Source organism: Simochromis diagramma, unplaced genomic scaffold, assembly GCF_900408965.1.
Source record: "Simochromis diagramma unplaced genomic scaffold, fSimDia1.1 OVJJ01000569.1, whole genome shotgun sequence".
Classification (NCBI taxonomy): Eukaryota; Metazoa; Chordata; class Actinopteri; order Cichliformes; family Cichlidae; genus Simochromis; species Simochromis diagramma.
Window position 1 is genome coordinate 1 of NW_024387322.1, and position 17,026 is coordinate 17,026.

General features: G+C 44.7%; 1 protein-coding gene across 2 annotated transcripts in view; it reads right to left on the minus strand.

Moving 5' to 3' along the window:
• Positions 1-1,764: 1,764 nt before the first annotated feature.
• Positions 1,765-17,026, minus strand: part of LOC120717703 (NACHT, LRR and PYD domains-containing protein 12-like) — a 39,108-nt gene continuing 23,846 nt past the window's right edge. For both annotated transcript variants that reach the window (XR_005692266.1, XM_040005898.1), the window contains exons 2-4: positions 5,112-5,309; positions 2,580-2,753; positions 1,765-1,904 (exon numbers count right to left, since the gene is read on the minus strand). Coding sequence is in view for 1 of the 2 variants with exons in the window: in XM_040005898.1 (XP_039861832.1) it covers positions 1,895-1,904; positions 2,580-2,753; positions 5,112-5,309 (382 nt within the window). In the remaining variant the exon portion in view is untranslated. The remainder of the gene's footprint in view (positions 1,905-2,579; positions 2,754-5,111; positions 5,310-17,026) is intronic.

A 17,026-nucleotide genomic window follows, 5' to 3' on the forward strand; every position in this document is an offset into this window, starting at 1 on the left:
CGTCCCCATTCCCCTGGCCCCCTGTTTTGTAATGGTCCCCCCATTGAACCCGACCTCGTCTCGTTAGGAAGGAAGACGCAAACCCCTACTCAAGCTCCCCCGCTAGTGGCAGCGACCTCGTACGCGCCCTGTCCTCCGTTGCCACATGATTATCTCCACAGACCCCTGATCGTCCCCCAACTGACAGCCATGAGTGCCCCACTTATAGGGATATGAGGCTTGGCGACTCCATCTACGTCCATTAACGTTCCTTCCGTCGGACCCACGACGGCCCCCCGTCTTCGGGAAATGGCATTCCATCCCTCCATGCGTCCCCCTGCGGTCTTGTTGGTCTCCGTATATGGCCTGGTTTGTTCCTCTCTAGGCTCCCCCTGTTCCTATTGCTCTCCTGTGACCCCTCCCTCTGACCCCAGCTCTCCTTCTGGTCCCGCCGTACCGACGAGCTCCCTGCGTCTCTCTCTTTATCGTTGCGCGCCCCTCATGGCTCCGACCCAGCGTCTGATACCAGTCGCCTCCTGTACATACGCCCTCTGCTGTCTCCGCCGGCCCGTTCCCCCGTGTGTCAGTCGTGCTGTGCAGCAGAGTAACATGCAAGCGCATAGCACAACGCCAGCTTGGATTTTCAGCATGCCTTCGTTAGATGTCTCTTTCCACTTTAACCCCTCACCAAGCGTCGAGCCACACCCCTTCAGCTCCTACTTAGCGCTGCATTTTCGATGTCCTGAAGCATTTGAGGTGTCAGAATGTGGAAATTTCAACATCGCTTGACAAAACTGCCAGCTAGCAACGTCCCTCTCTGGTAGGCTAAGTTATTTTTAGCCAATTACAAGTTTAATCTGGTAGTTGGGGTTGTTAGAAAAGATACCATCATTAAGAAGTGGCACAAGCCATTTATTTTTTTGATTACTTCACTGCTTGACTGGGACAAAAAATCGGCCCGGGCATTTTGACTAGAGACCGGCCCACCGGGTATTATAGAAAAAGCCATAAAGATTCAGATAATTATTTAATAAAAGCGAGATATTTTAAATGAGAATAAGAAAGAAAAGTATTTCTTTGTGCCACCCTCTCGCTGTTAATGCCCTACCTGGCCCCCTGGTGAAACTTTGCTAGACCCGCCCCTGCACAGTTACCAGCTGTCAGCTACACAGAAAAGGATCCTGGTGTTATTTGTCTCTCAAAAACAGTTCATAACTTCCCTTCAACTCATTCATGTCACCTAAAAGGTAAACCTGCTTCTCCATCACCTGTTCACCTCTGATGATTTAGTAAGGACATCTCCTGGTTTCATCTCTATGTTTCCCTCTCACCACATACCCAAACTGATACAGCTGTTGTTTGCGCGACATTCGCTGCTTTCCTTTTTCTGGCGCAAATTCAGTGATAAACAAACGAGAGAAAAGCCGATCAGCTGATCATTGATCAGTTTCACGATTTCATTTTTACGGTATATATGAAATATATTCTGTAATCAAATCTATTGAGTGATGTTTGAAAGTCTTTCCAGGTGAGTTTGATCCAGGAGGGTCTGAAGCCAGAGTCAGACAGAGACTGTGCAGAGACTGTAGAAGGACAGAGCAGCAGCAGAGCAGTCCAGATACACTGATGATCCTCTGTCAGATCCAGAGGGACACACAGGGATGATGCTGGACTCTACATTGTGTCTGACAGTGGAGCTGTTCTCAGAGCAGTTCACTCTGCAGCACTGACAGTCATCTGCACTTCTTCTCATTCCTCTGTCAGTCACTGCTGGATGAAGCTCTCCTCTCCACCTCCCAGTAACATGGCCCAGTCAGAGCGTCTCTACACACAAGCTGCTGCTGCTTCAACCTCTCTGGATCATCAGGACACAGCTCCTCCTCTCTCAGCACACACACCGTCCTGTTTACCATCATCAGCTCCACCTGCAGAGAGAAGAAGGAAGAGCAGATGAGATAAATGAGTGTTTCCAGAGACTCTTCATCAGCTGTTAGTCAGTGATGCAGCACATCCAGTATAAAGAGCAGCAAGGACTTCAGTGCTGGGACTGTACTAGGACTCATTGTTGCTTCACTTTTTCTAATCTTTGGATTTTTATTGAAGTTGATGAAAATGTTTTTCAATCCAAGTTTGAGTTTGGACTTTTATTTATTAGAACAACCTTGGTGTGTCCACTCTGAGCTATGTAGGAACTCCAACAACAAGCCCAACAATCCAGATGGACGGTTCCAGCTGTTAACTGGAGGAATTCCATCCGAACATCTGATCTCACTAAATTCTTCCTCACCTACAGACTGTGTTCTTCACTGCTTTAAACTTGGAAATGAATGCAGTCATTGGTCTACATGCAGCTTTGTTCAGAGAGCTGATTGGCTGTTGACAGTGGTTGATCAGAGCGTGTCAGCCGTTACTATGGTGACCATAATGGTCAGAAACAGGAAGTGTTCGTGTCCAATCCTGAAGCCTGTCACCATTCTCCTCTCACAGCTTCACTGAGAAGCTGTAGCTTTACAGGAAACACTGGATCTTTGTTTCATACTGACTGTGTTTAGTACAATACTGCTGACAGCACCACACACTCACTCCATCACTCTACTGACCTCAGAGTCTCCAGTCTGTAGTCTCGACTCTGCTTAAGATCATACAGCGGCTTCACATCTGGATCATGCAGTATGTTGTTACTCAGGTCCAGCTGTCTCAGATGGGAGGGGTTGGACTTCATTGCTGCTGCCAGATAATCACAGCTGATCGCTGACAATTCACAGTCCATCAATCTGTATAAAGAATGAAAGATATAAGTTTATTAGACAAAGTGTGAGCTTGAAATGATTTAGTTTCATCATCAGTACAGAGATGAAGAAAGTTCAGAATGTAGAAGTTTAGAAAATGGAAACTCCAAACAGCTGAAGCCAACAGGAAGCAACTTCAAACAGGAAACTGTGTAGAGTTTCAGACTATATGTCCTGATGCAGCCAGTTGGATTTTGGAGATCTGAATCTCTGTTCTGGGACTAAGTCCTTGAATCATTTCTTCCAGTTGGTCCAACAAGACAGACTAAGTATTGGACATGTGTTGTGGCTCCATTAGGGGAGCTTCTAAATGTGATGTGATGGCCCCTCTGGGTCTGTCAGGTCACAGGACTGAAGAGAGCTCAAACTGGGCACACAGTTGTTCCAGTCAGGACCAAAGACTATACTGGGAATGAGGGACGGCTTTGACTGTACCCACTGGGACTTTTTAAAGGCTCATGTTCTCACTTAGATCATCGATTTCTACTTACATTTCTTTCTGGGAAAAAATAGGGATTACTTTGAAAACAGGAAGTATTTTCCCCAATAAGCAGCCCTGGATTAGTAAATGACTCCATCATGTTCTCAGGCAGAAGAAGCTGTCTTGTTATGAGGGAGAGGAGAAAAAGATTGAGGCACAGAAACTTGTTGAAAGAGAGATAAAGCAGCTAAAATCAGGTGTAAAAGTAAAGCAGAGGATGAGCTGAATAAACGACACTAAAGGCTGGCTTGGAAAGCATTGAGGTCCATGGTGGGGTGTCAGAAGAAGGAGCAAAGATGAATGTGATGCTGAATTAGCAGAAGACTTGGACTCATTTGATTCCAGCTTTGATATTATTGATTTCAATGAAGAGCTTTGTGATTGTAGCAAAGGGCTGGTAGCTCTGAGAGTCCCACTGATGAGGTGTTTGTGTGGAAATCTCTTATTGGGACCAAAGAGAGAAAAAGCCCTGGTCCTGATGCTGTAGGAGGGAAATGATTGAAGTGTGCTGTGAGGAACTGACTGGGAGATTTTCACACATTTTCCAGTCCTCCTTGGAACAACAGGAAGTTCCCAGCATATGGAAACAAAGGTTAAGTGTCCTATGGCACTCAGTGATGATGGTGCTGTGGCCCCACCACCTCCACCTCTTTGTAAAGGAATTAACTGTAATCTGAAGCTTCAAGTGGAACTAAGACTTCCTCCATTAGGTGGCAGTGTCTCATCAGAAAGTGTTAGTGTCGATGCAGGATTTCGGTTGAAATGGGGGACAGTGGTTAGCACTAGTGCCTTAAAGGAAGAAGGTTGTAGGTTAAATCCTTTTTGGTCAGCTGGGCCTTTCTGTGAAGGTTGGGTGGTCTCCCACAGTCCAATGAAATGCTGCTTAGGTTCATTGGTGCTTCTAAATTGGCTGTAGGTGTGGATGTGAGAGAGTGCTTCTCAGTCTCTCTCTGTTGGCCCTGTGATGGATTGCTCACCTGTGCAGGTGGACCACGCCTCTTGCCCTATGACAGCTAGGGCACAGGCTGCAGCCCTGTGAGCCTAAGCTGAATAAACAGTTAGCAAAAATGATCCATAGATGGCCTGAAACTCCCCAGTTAGCAGTTTGGTAGATAGCTATGACATGCTAATTCCATCCAGCAGCTGTATTCTACCTGTAAGTTGATCCCTGCTGAGCCAAAGCACCAGCACTGTTCAATATACAAATTACAACCTTTAATAGAAACTTATTGGTCAGCATCTTATTAGCCTGCTGTTAGCTTCATTCCACAGAAAACTGAGAGAAACTAACAGAGTTGATAAAGAAGAAAGAGAAATGTGCTGATTTAAAGCCTTTGAAGTGCTTCAGATGTTCTCTGTCCACTTCTGTCCACTCATTCATTCATGTAGGCTTTCTAATGCAGCTTTGATCTTCACAGTCTGCTTTATGAAGCTCGTTCTAACCCTGAATGTCAGAGTGTTCCTCCTTCTCTTTCCCATCATTCATGCTGGCAGTGGAGGAGATTTGGATGTTGGACTGTGTTTTGGATGATGTGTGTATGTTTGTCTTGGACTGCTGTCTGTAAAGCAAATGCACATTTTGCTTTGGATTTCTGTGTCAGACAGACTTTAAGGTGGAATGAAGAGTTGGAGAGTTTCACAGTGAATTATCCAGTGGAGGATTTTTCTTCTGCTTTGAAGGTTTGAAATGTGAACATTGTCCTGCTGCAGTCAATGGACTAAACCAGAGAAGAAGAAAACAGACTTTACCATGAAGATCCTCAGTGTGGATCAGTATAATATCAGCCTGATGTCTGCAGTTTAGTGTCAGCACAACTTTCACATCATATTCATCTCAGCACAACTAAAACATGCTGACTGACCTCAGAGTTTCAAGTCCACATCCTGGACTCTTTAGATAACCACACAGATGCATCACTCCTGAATCCTTCAGGTTGTTGTTAGTTAAAGACCAGGAGTACTTATTACTCAGGTCTAGCTCTCTCAGATGGGAGGGGTTGGACTTCAGCGCTGCTGCCAGATAAATACAGCTGAATTCTGACAAACCACAGGCCATCAATCTGTATAAAGAATGAAAGATATAAGTTTATTAGACAAAGTGTGAGCTTGAAATCATTCAGTGTTTCATCATCTGTTCAGAGCTGAAGAAGGTTCAGAATGTAGAAGTTTAGAAAATGGAAACTCCAAACAGCTGAAGCCAACAGGAAGCAGCTTCAAACAGGAAACTGTGCAGAGTTTCAGACTATATGTCCTGATGCAGCCAGTTGGATTTTGGAGATTTGAATCTCTGTTCTGTGTCCTTGAATCATTTCTTCCAGTTGGTCCAACAAGACAGACTAAGTATTGGACATGTGTTGTGGCTCCATTAGGGGAGCTTCTAAATGTGATGTGATGGCCCCTCTGGGTCTGTCAGGTCACAGGACTGAAGAGAGCTCAAACTGGGCACACAGTTGTTCCAGTCTGGACCAAAGACTCTATACTGGGACTGAGGGACTGCTTTGACTGCATCCGCTGGGACTTTTTAAAGGCTCATGTTCTCACTTAGATCATGTATTTCTACTTACATTTCTTTCTGAAAATGCCCTGGTCCTGATGCTTTGGGAGGGAAATGATCGAAGTGTGCTGTAAGGAACTGACTGGGAGATTTTCACACATTTTCCAGTCCTCCTTGGAACAACAGGAAGTTCCCAGCATATGGAAACAAAGGTTAAGTGTCCTATGGCACTCAGTGATGATGGTCCTGTGGCCCCACCACCTCCACCTCTTTGTAAAGGAACTAACTGTAATCTGAAGGAGAAGGGTCTGGCTGCAGCCACTGGGGAGCTCCATATTGCGACCTCCACAGTAAGTGGAAACACGTGACCTCCACAGTAGGCGGAAATACTTTCCTGCATCGATCATCGACTGTGGAAACCTTGCAAGTGAATCGTAAAGGTTGGGACAGAGTCTTTCATGTATAAATTTGCCGTTAATAATTATGTAATACTAGGAATCATCTACTTTGCTTACACAGATTACGTTGGCACTTTGTTAGCATTACAGCAACTGTCATACTCCCGAGTTATCTAAACTTTAATAAGAACGTGTGTACGTTTGACACCTCTGGTTAGCATTTAGTGGTCAGTTTCAAACGTATTTGCTTGTTATGAACAAATTCACTTCTCTACTTTTCACGATCTTTAACATCAATGCACATTGTTCCATTTACTGCATATTGCACTTTAATGATGTCTCTCATTCTACCTGCATCAACATTGTAAAGTTTCTCACAAAGAGATTTATATATATTTATAAATACTAATATCCTCTATTCAATTCTGTTCTGCTTTTTTATTCCCCAGATTTTAGTTAGCCTTTGTTCAATTGTCTTTTATATGTCAATAGATACGTATGTCACAAATAAGTGTCTTGTAAATTATGTTTTTGTAAAGAATTTTCTCCCAAATCTCTTACATGCTAACTGTAACGTATTATTTCTGCTGAAACCTGAACTTAAATGTGTATATGGTGTCTATCTGTTTTTCTCTCTGTTTTAGATGCAAATATCAATTTGGAATTCTGCCTCCAAGCCAGAATTGCAGGAATGCACTACATGTTGGCTGTTTCACTGCCCTCTGTGCCCCACTTTCAGCCCTACTGTCAGGGCAAAGATTGAGCAGCATATAAATGGACACATTCAAAATACTTTGCCTTTCCAAGGTATGTTGGTGTGGAATGTACTGCACACAGGTACACACACACACGGGTCTTTATCACCAGATTCCACATTTATTTATAGTTTTCCCTGGGTTATGACAGAACACAGTCTGAGAGCTGTCGGTCCCAGCTGTTTTCCCTCCCTCCCCGCTCCTCTCCATCTCACTATAAAAAGGGAAGGAGACCATCGTTAGTCCAAATCGCCATCAGCTGTTCTCACCTGCATCTCCAGCACCGCCCCGTTGAGCTCACTGCACCACTCCTCCCCTGCAGCCGCGCCCGGGACCACATCTCCGCCACAGTTGGTATTAAATATGCCTCATAGTTAAAGTTATAAATATGCACTGCAGTCTCTTTGTTGACTTAAAAGTTGCTTTTCACATTGTACAGTTCAGTGCATTCATCAGTGTGTTTTCATTAAATATTTTTTTCCTGTTCACCACATTTCTTGACAGCTCTTGTGATCCACACCATTTTGCTTTCATTATTGAGGATGGCTTGGATATTTTTGTTAATATATACAATCTGATTTTTAGATAAACTGATTGCATTCTATACAACTACATTTAAATTACATGTTGTTGTTTTTTCTTTTTCTTTTCTCTCTTACAGACAAAATGATATGCCGGTGCACTTTCACTGCCCTGTCTGTGACATGACATTCATACAGCGTGGGGATATGGCAAGGCAATTATTGTCATGTCAGCATTCAGGACTGCTCCCCACTGAACTCTCTGTGGAGCCCCATCTCCCTCTCGATGTCTTGTCTACAGCATCTGCAACATTCTGAATCTTCGGTAGAACATTCATCAAATCAAATCAAATCAAATCAAATCACTTTTATTGTCACATCACATGTGCAGGCACACTGGCACAGCACATGCGAGTGAAATTCTTGTGTGCGAGCCCCACAAGCAACAGAGATGTGCAAACACAACAACACAAACGAGCAAAATACAAGAATGGCCGACCTGAAACTAATAAATATATATACAATATATAATAGTGTATGCATTTCTGGATGTGTATACTAAATATTTTCGTGTGTGTGTGTGTGTGTGTGTGTGTGTGTGTGTGTGTATACACATTTTTACAAATTAAATAGTAAAAAAAACCCAAAACAATAATAATAATAATAATAATAATAATAATAATAAAATATATAAAATATACAGAGTTGAATATGTGCAAAACAAGTGGCATTTATATACAGTGTGGAGTGCATAATGTTGAAGTTCCAGTAGTGAAGCTGAGGTGTCTATGACGTGTTCAGCAGTCTGATGGCCTGGTGGAAGAAGCTGTCTCTCAGTCTGCTGGTACGGGACCGGATGCTGCAGAACCTCCTTCCTGATGGAAGCAGTCTGAACAGTTTATGGCTGGGGTGACTGGAGTCCTTGATGATCCTCCCCGCTTTCCTCAGGCAGAGCTTCCTGTAGATGTCTTGGAGGGAGGGAAGCTCACCTCCAATTATCCGTTCAGAGCACCGCACTACTCGCTGGAGAGCTTTGCAGTTGTAGGCGGTGCTGTTGCCATACCAGGTGGTGATGCATCCAGTGAGGATGCTCTCAATGGCACAGTGATAGAAGGTCCTGAGGATGCGGGGGCTCATGCCGAATCTTTTCAGTCTCCTGAGAAAGAAGAGGCGCTGCTGCGCCTTCTTCACTGTTTTGTTTGTGTGTACTGACCACGTAAGATCCTCAGCCAGATGTACTCCAAGGAACCGGAAGCTGCTCACTCTCTCCACAGCAGCGCCGTTGATGGTGATGGGGGTGTGTACTTCTCTGCACCTCCGGAAGTCCACTATCAACTCCTTTGTCTTTGCGACGTTGAGGGTGAGATGGTTGTCTTGACACCAGTGGGTCAGGGCGCTGACCTCCTCCCTGTAAGCTGTCTCATCACCGTTGGTGATAAGACCCACCACTGTAGTGTCGTCCGCAAACTTCACGATGATGTTGGAGCTGTTAGTGGCTGTGCAGTCGTAGGTGTAGAGTGAGTACAGGAGAGGGCTCAGTACACACCCCTGTGGAGCACCAGTGTTCAGTGTGATGGGGGATGAGGTGATGCTGCCCAGTCTGACCACCTGGCGTCTGTCAGACAGGAAGCTAAGGATCCAGCTGCAGAGGGAGCTGCTCAGTCCTAGATCCTGCAGTTTCCTGTCCAGCTTCGAGGGAACGATGGTATTGAATGCTGAGCTGTAATCTACAAACAGCATCCTCACATACGTGTCTCTCTTCTCCAGGTGTGACAGGGCAGTGTGTAGTGTCAGGGCTATGGCATCATCAGTGGACCTGTTGTGGCGGTATGCAAACTGTAGAGGATCCAGTGAGTCGGGTAGTGCAGAGCAGATGAAGTCCCTGACCAGCTTCTCGAAGCATTTGCTTACGATGGGGGTCAGGGCTACAGGTCGCCAGTCGTTCAATGAGGAGATGGTGGAGGATTTGGGTACAGGGACGATGGTGGCCATTTTGAAGCAGGCTGGGACTACAGACAGAGAGAGGGAAAGGTTGAAGATGTGCGTGAACACTCCAGCCAGCTGAGCCGCGCATGACCTGAGGACGCGGCCGGGAATCCCGTCCGGACCAGTAGCTTTGCGTGCGTTCACCTTCCTGAAGCACTTCCGCACATCCTCCTCAGACACAGTGTACGCACTGACGTCATCCACGGTGCGCACACTGTCCAGTCTCATGGTGTTCGCTGCGTCGAATCTAGCGTAGAATACGTTTAGATCCTCACACAGAGAGGCCGTGGTCTGCGGTGTGCTGGTTTTCCCTCTAAAGTCTGTGATCGTGTTTAGTCCCTGCCACATACTCCGAGGGTTGTCAAACTGTTGCTCCACCCTGTCCCTGTACTCACGTTTGGCTGCTTTGATCGTCTTCCGGAGTTGGTAATGTGCGTGTTTGTAGTCCGATGTGTTCGCGGAGGCAAAGGCGGTGTTCCGTGCCGCCAGTGCCGCGCGAACATCTCCGTTAATCCAGGGTTTTTGATTTGGGAAGGATTTGACTGTTCTGGATGGGACGACATCTTCCACGCATTTCCTGATAAATCCACAGACTGAGTCTGTGTATTCATCAATGTCTCTGGCGGCCACGTGAAACATTTCCCAGTCCGCGTGATCAAAACAGTCCCGCAGCGCAGACTCCGATTGGTCCGTCCAACAGTGCACCGCCCTCCGGGTTGGAGCTTCCTGTTTCAGCTTCTGCCTGTAGGCGGGCAGGAGCAGGATGGAGCAGTGATCTGATTGGCCGAATGGGGCGCGGGGGAGGGCTTTGTACGCATCCCGGAAAGAGGTGTAACAGTGGTCGAGTAGCCGATCTCCTTGTGTGTTAAAAAGGATATGTTGATGGAGTTTTGGTGAGACTTTCTTCAGGTTTCCCTTATTAAAGTCCCCGGCTGTGATAAACGCTGCCTCTGGGTGTGCGGTTTCCTCGCTGCTGATCGCGCTGTACAGTTCCCTGAGTGCACGGTCAGTGTCGGCTTGTGGGGGAATGTAAACAGCCGTAATAATCACTGCTGTAAATTCCCTCGGTAGCCAGAATGGCCGGCACTTAATCATCAGGTACTCCAGGTCCGGTGAGCAGAAGGATTTGACCGGGTGCACGTTCGCATAATCACACCAGCTGTTGTTGATCATGAAACACACACCACCGCCTCTGCTTTTCCCAGTAAGATCCTGTGACCTGTCCGCGCGGTGCACAGAGAACCCCGGCAGTTGTATTGCGGAGTCCGGTACTTTGTCCGATAGCCAGGTTTCTGTGAGGCAGATCACGCAGCAGTCCCGCATCTCTCGCTGGAATGAGATCCGTGCCCGAAGCTCGCACAGCTTGTTCTCCAGAGACTGCATATTAGCCAGTAATAAACTGGGTAACGGTGGTCTGTAAGTGCGCCGTCTCAGTCGAACCAGAACGCCAGATCTTCTCCCTCTCCGTCGGCGTTTGCGGCCTCCAGGGCCAGAGAACAAAGGCGTCTCAGGTGAGATGAATGGGGGGTCTGCAAACGGAGCGTCCGTGTTGCAAAACTTGAACTCCGGAAAGTTATAAGAAAGACCATCTTTTATGTCCAGTAAGGTTTGTCGGTCGTACACAAGGAGACAAGTGCTGCTCGTGAAAAAATAAAGGAAAAGTAAAATTAAACACAGAAGAAAGCCGTTGCTTGGGGGAGCTCGCGACGAGGCTGCCATACTCGGCGCCATCTTGGAATGTTTTCATGTGCTCTACCCTCTGTGCTAAATGAAACTGCAGCTTATGGAAAGTCCATGAAAATGAAATGTCCTCACTGTGGTCTTAGTCTTCTTAAAAAAAACCTTCAAGGCTCACATGATGAGGAGGTATTCAAACAGGTCAATGGATGTTTGCCTGGCCTGTCATCTGCAGTGTTTTTGTGTAGAGGGACTTCTTCCTCTTTGTTTTTCAGTTTGCAGAGGACATGGAGCTCTTTTTAAAAGCATGTGCTGACAAGCAGGGGCTACGGGTCAATGTGATGTTTGACATTTAATGGACAGATGAAGGCACTGGCTGTTTGTTTGTGTTTTTTTGTGTTGTTGGGGTTTTTTTTTCAGTGTACAGAATTCCAATTAAACTTTTTATAAAATGTTATTCACTTGTTTCCATACTTATAGCAAAAAAAATTAAGTGTAAATGTAACAGCATTGTTTATACTTGTAACTTCAAAGTAAAAAGCTTACAGTTGCTATTAACATTAATGTATTACCCTGTAATCAATAATATTTTTATGGGCTCTATCCTGGTCATTTGCAGACACTTCACTTTTTGACTGCTACACTGCAGTGGACCAAAAGAATGACGCAGGTTTGATCTTAAGGATCTAATAAGTGTGTGTGTTTGAGCATGACATTACAACACAAATATGTATTTGCAAGATAGACTGGAATAAATTATGACACATCAAATATTACACAGGCTGCAGTGAATTTCTGTTGACACACTATTGAGCTTTGAGTTTCCCAGTCAAACTTAGCTTTTAAGCACATGCTAAAAACACTTTTACTCTTTCATAGATTTCATAACAAGAAACCATAGCCAAAATATTAACACTCAAATAAAATTCAAAGCTGCAGCACATACAGCAACAAACACTGTTAGTAAATGTGTCCTGGAGTTTATGCAGGTGCAGAAATTGCTGCTGCTGTGAGTAAACCTAACAGCTTCCAGCTCACTTTTTTTTTCTGGAAAGATGGCAAGAAGGGCATTACTACTTATCTCTACAATCTCCCAGATCTTGGAATACAATGCCTTTGTCCCATGAAACCACTTCACAGTACTAAGAGTCCACTCAAACCTACAATTGAAGAGTGATCCTGGAAGGAAAAGGCCCACACTAGTGACCTCAACAATTGCAAGACAGCCTTGTCCCCGATGCTCAGATGAAAAAAACAAAACAAAACAGAGGAACATTTAACCATTAGGACTTTATCACCTTTTTATCTGAAAATTAATAATAATGGATTGGATTTATATAGCGCTTTTCAAGGCACCCAAAGCACTTTACAATGCCACTATTCATTCACTCTCGCATTCACACACTGGTGGAGGCAAGCTACAGTTGTAGCCACAGCTGCCCTGGGGCAGACTGACAAAAGCGAGGCTGCCATATCGCGCCATCGGCCCCTCTGGCCATCACCAGTAGGCGGTAGGGTAAAGTGTCTTGCCCAAGGACACAACGACCAGGACAGAGAGGCCGGGGAACAAACCGGCGACCTTCCGGTTACAGATGCGCTTCCCAACCCCCTGAGCCACGGTCGCCCCAATTACTGGTAATATATAGCCTAACTGGCATTTAAAGAGTAAAAAAAAGAATGTAGATAAAATTTTGGTTTTGATGAAACGGACTGGTGAAAACTCGGTAAAAGTAGATAAATGTTTTAATAAATATACATTTTACAGCATTTTGCGAACATACAAAAAAGGTGGTCATTTTTTGCAACGAACAAGCTAAGAGAGTTTTATACTTTTTGCTCTCCTTGAACAAAAATAATAGTGCATAATAATAAGTGGTGATGTTTATCAATTAGATGTCCCAGACTCTACTATTAATAATATAGTGGTCCCTTGTTTATCGCTGGTGTTACATTCTAAATGCGCCAACAACATTAAGAGTAACATCCTCTCTGGTTCTTGATGCTCTCTGGTCGCTATGGTAATGCGTAAATAGTTCTTTCAAAATAAGACATACAACTACAACACGGGAAAAGACCCAGGGAAACCGCCTTAATGATAAAAACCCTGAAAACCATACATTTCACACCCGAGCCTCAACTCTCGCGACTCGGTACCAAACGACTCAAGGACCGGCCTGGGTGTTGGGTACCGTTGCTGTACAGGAGACACGGCACTAGATTGATTGACAATGGTCTACAGCAATCAGAACGCACAGCACAATGTGCTGTAAAAAAAAAAAGAATCAGCGAAACAGCGAGTCCGCGAAAGGTGAACCGCCTTATAGTGAGGGACCACTGTACAACAATTTCCAGTAGCACTGCTGATATATGAAATGGTGTTTTGAGGCTGTCTTGAAACAAGTGCATTGTACTACAGGGTGGGCCATTTATATGGATACACCGTAATAAAATGGGAATGGTTGGTGATATTAAAGTCCTGTTTGTGACACATTAGTATATGTGAGGGGGTACACTCCTCAAGATGGGTGGTGACCATGGTGGCCATTTAGAAGTCGGCCGTCTTGGATACAACTTTTGTTTTTTCAATAGGAAGAGGGCCATGTGATACATAAACTTATTGTCACAAGAAAAACAATGGTGTGCTTAGTTTCAATGTAACTTTATTCTTTCATGAGTTATTTACAAGTTTCTCTTTGTTTACAGCCATTGACATGTCGAAGAGGTTAACATGTGAGGAGCGGATCGAAATTGTGTTGATATCTGGTGAATGCAGTAACCGAGTCATTGCAGAAGATTTCAATGCAAGAAACCCTACGAGACCACCTATCTCCCATGCTACAGTTAGCAAACTGCTTGCTAAGCTTCGTGAAACTGGTTCAGTGTTGGATTTGCCAAAATGTGGACGCAAGAAAACTGTCACTAATTAAGAGACATCAGTGAAGAAAAACAATGGTGTGCTTGGTTTCAACGTAACTGTATTCTTTCATGAGTTATTTACAAGTTTCTGACCAGTGTTGGGACTAACGCGTTATTAAGTAATGCGTTACAGTAACTACGTTATTATTGTGGTAACGAGCACGGTAACTAGTTATTATGCCAAAATCAGGAACGCGTTAGTCGTTACTGGGATTTAGATAGGGTCGTTACTCGTTACTTCATGTGGTGGCTATCGTGTAGCTTCCACAGATTCAGTAACATTAGCAAGTGGTGGAGGCCAGCAGGTGGATGAGAGAAAGCAACACGTTCTCGGGCTGGAGAAAGGGGACGCAGAAGGAAAAGAGACCCGAGGCAGCCACCGGTCCAAGTGTGAACTGAACTTCAGGTAAGAAGTTATGACCTGCAGTCTCTCTGGGTCAGATATAAACCAAGTTTAGGTGGGGTTTATCAATCAATCAATCAAAGCTTTATTCGTCACATGCAGGTTGCCCTGCAGTGAAATGGGACCCCCCCCGACCATACACATATAGCACAAACATTACATGGGGATACAGGTCGGAGATTGGTAGAATCAGAGAAACATTGAAATGTACACTACAGTGGGGAAAGTACGAGAGGAAAAAAAGAGACCCCTACTCATGCTGTGCTTCCATGGTAGGACAGCATGAGAACAGGAAACAAAAAAACTCCTTTGCACAAAAAAAAGCACATAAATGTCCACAGCACAACATTGTGAAGACATGACAAGCCACAGGGGTGGGTGGGGGGTGAGGAGTAATCCGAAGAAACACAGCAGCCACCCTGCACAGCGCTATCATTCCAGCGCGGCACACAGACCCGCCGTGTTCCCTCGCCGGAAACAAGCATCGAAGGCGTTGGAAAGGGAGGGGATGAGTGAGTGCCTATCAGTGTAAGTGTATGTGTGTGCGTGTCCAGAGTTCAGCGGAGACAGTGTCCTTCGCTCTATCAGGCTAAGTAAACAGTCTGCCAGCCAACCCAGGTGGCCTTCATGGGATGGGAAGAATAGTCATCACACAGTCGTTATCAGGGAGTTGTTTTGGTGGGCTCCAGCCTTGGGCCTAGCAGCTGGCGCCGTGGTGTCCAAATGTTGAATATATTTTTGTTATGCTGACTTTTTCCGTACTGCGTGCTAGCTAGCATGACGGAGTTTCTATACAGCTGGGTGGGTGCTATGAAGTTAATGATGTTGAACTTTATTTTTTCATAAGTTATTAGAGTTGCCAACCGTCCCGTCTGGTATTCAGAGAAAATATTACGCGTTTCTTATTGAGGTGAAAAGGAACAGTTTGTCCCGTAATTCAGCTACAATGGAAAAGACACAAAGCTGGAGTTATTCTGTGTCTTTGCTGCACAGCTGCCTCTTCTCCTCTCATTCTCCCCCCTCCCTCTCCCGTTTCTACTTCAATCATGAAAACTGATCAATGATCAGCTGATCGGCTCTCTTGTTTGTTTATCGCCCACTTTGTGCCGAAAGAGGAAACCAGCGGATGTCGCGCTAAACAACAGCAGCACGTTTAAGCTTGATGAGCTGTTGTTAGCATTTATTTAATATTAATTTCTAGTGTCAGCTGATGTTTGCTGGAGCCACAGCTGTAAAGCTGCTGGTCATGGTGTCAGTTTGGATATGTGGTGAGAGGGAAACATGAAGATGAAACCATGAGATGTCCTTACTGAATCATCAGAGCTGAACAGGTGATGAAGAAACAGGTTTACCTTTTAGGTGACATGAATGAGTTGAAGGGAAGTTATGAACTGTTTCTGATAGACAAATAACACCAGGATCCTTTTTTAGGTAGCTGACAGCTGGTAACTGTGCAGGGGCGGATCTAGCAAAATTGATGCATATATACCATCAAAACAGTGTACATCACTGTCACAACAGCGTTTGTTTTCATTCAAAGGCTTTATAATTTTTCCTATAATGGTGGGCCGGTCTCTAGTCAAAATGTCCGGGCCAATTTTCTGTCCCAGTCCAGCCCTGTATGCAGCTCATCTGCAGTCTGGTGTTACCAACATCTTTCTATTCAGAAGGCAGAATTTCCGAGTTCTGAGTACAATCGAAAGCACCATGACTGCAGTTTTTGTGTTGGATGTAAAAGGCGCACATGACGCTGTGACGTAGGCTACAGTCATGGCAGCAGTCAATGACGGTCCAGGCGTGGGATTTCTCTCGTGGAAATATGCACATTATCTTTTCCTGTCTATTGGTAGGTGGCACAGTGCACTTGTGGCAAGTAAGCAAGCTAGAAGACTGGCAATCTATCCAGTTATGGAAGCAACACATTAACAAGAGAATTCTGAGTAAAACCAAAGTTACTTTCCCTAGTAACTAGTTACTTTGAAAGTAACGAGTAACTTGAAGTAACTGAGTTACTTTTGAGAGAAGTAACTAGTAATGTAACAAAGTTACTATTTTAAAGTAACTTACCCAACACTGTTTCTGACCACTTATAAAATGTGTTCAGTGTGCTGCCCATTGTGTTGGTTTGTCAATGCAACCCCCTTCTAACCCACTCTTCACACACTGATAGCAACACCGCAGGAGAAAAGCACAGGCATCCAGTATCCGTAGTTTCAGGTTCTGCACATCTCATATCTTCACACCATAGACAATTGCCTTCAGACAACCCCAAAGATAAAAATCTAAGGGGGTCAGATTGGGAGACCTTGCGGGTGTGGAATTAAAGAAATTATTTTACTGTTACTATTCATAATTATCATCATCAATCATTGCATTAATCATTATTTCATCAAAAGCATTTATTGAAGCTGTTGGCATTATGCTATAATTTGTATTACAGGTGTTATCATAATCACATACTAACCTTTTCTTTTCAGGTTCAGTCGTAATCATTTTCTACGTGCTTTGTATTTTGTATTTATCTAAAGAGTTGAAGCTCAGTCAGGTAGTTGAAGGTCGTGAATTTTGTTTGGCGCTATGATCAGACAATCCATGGTGTAAGGGACTTTGAGCTATGGAAAGAACAC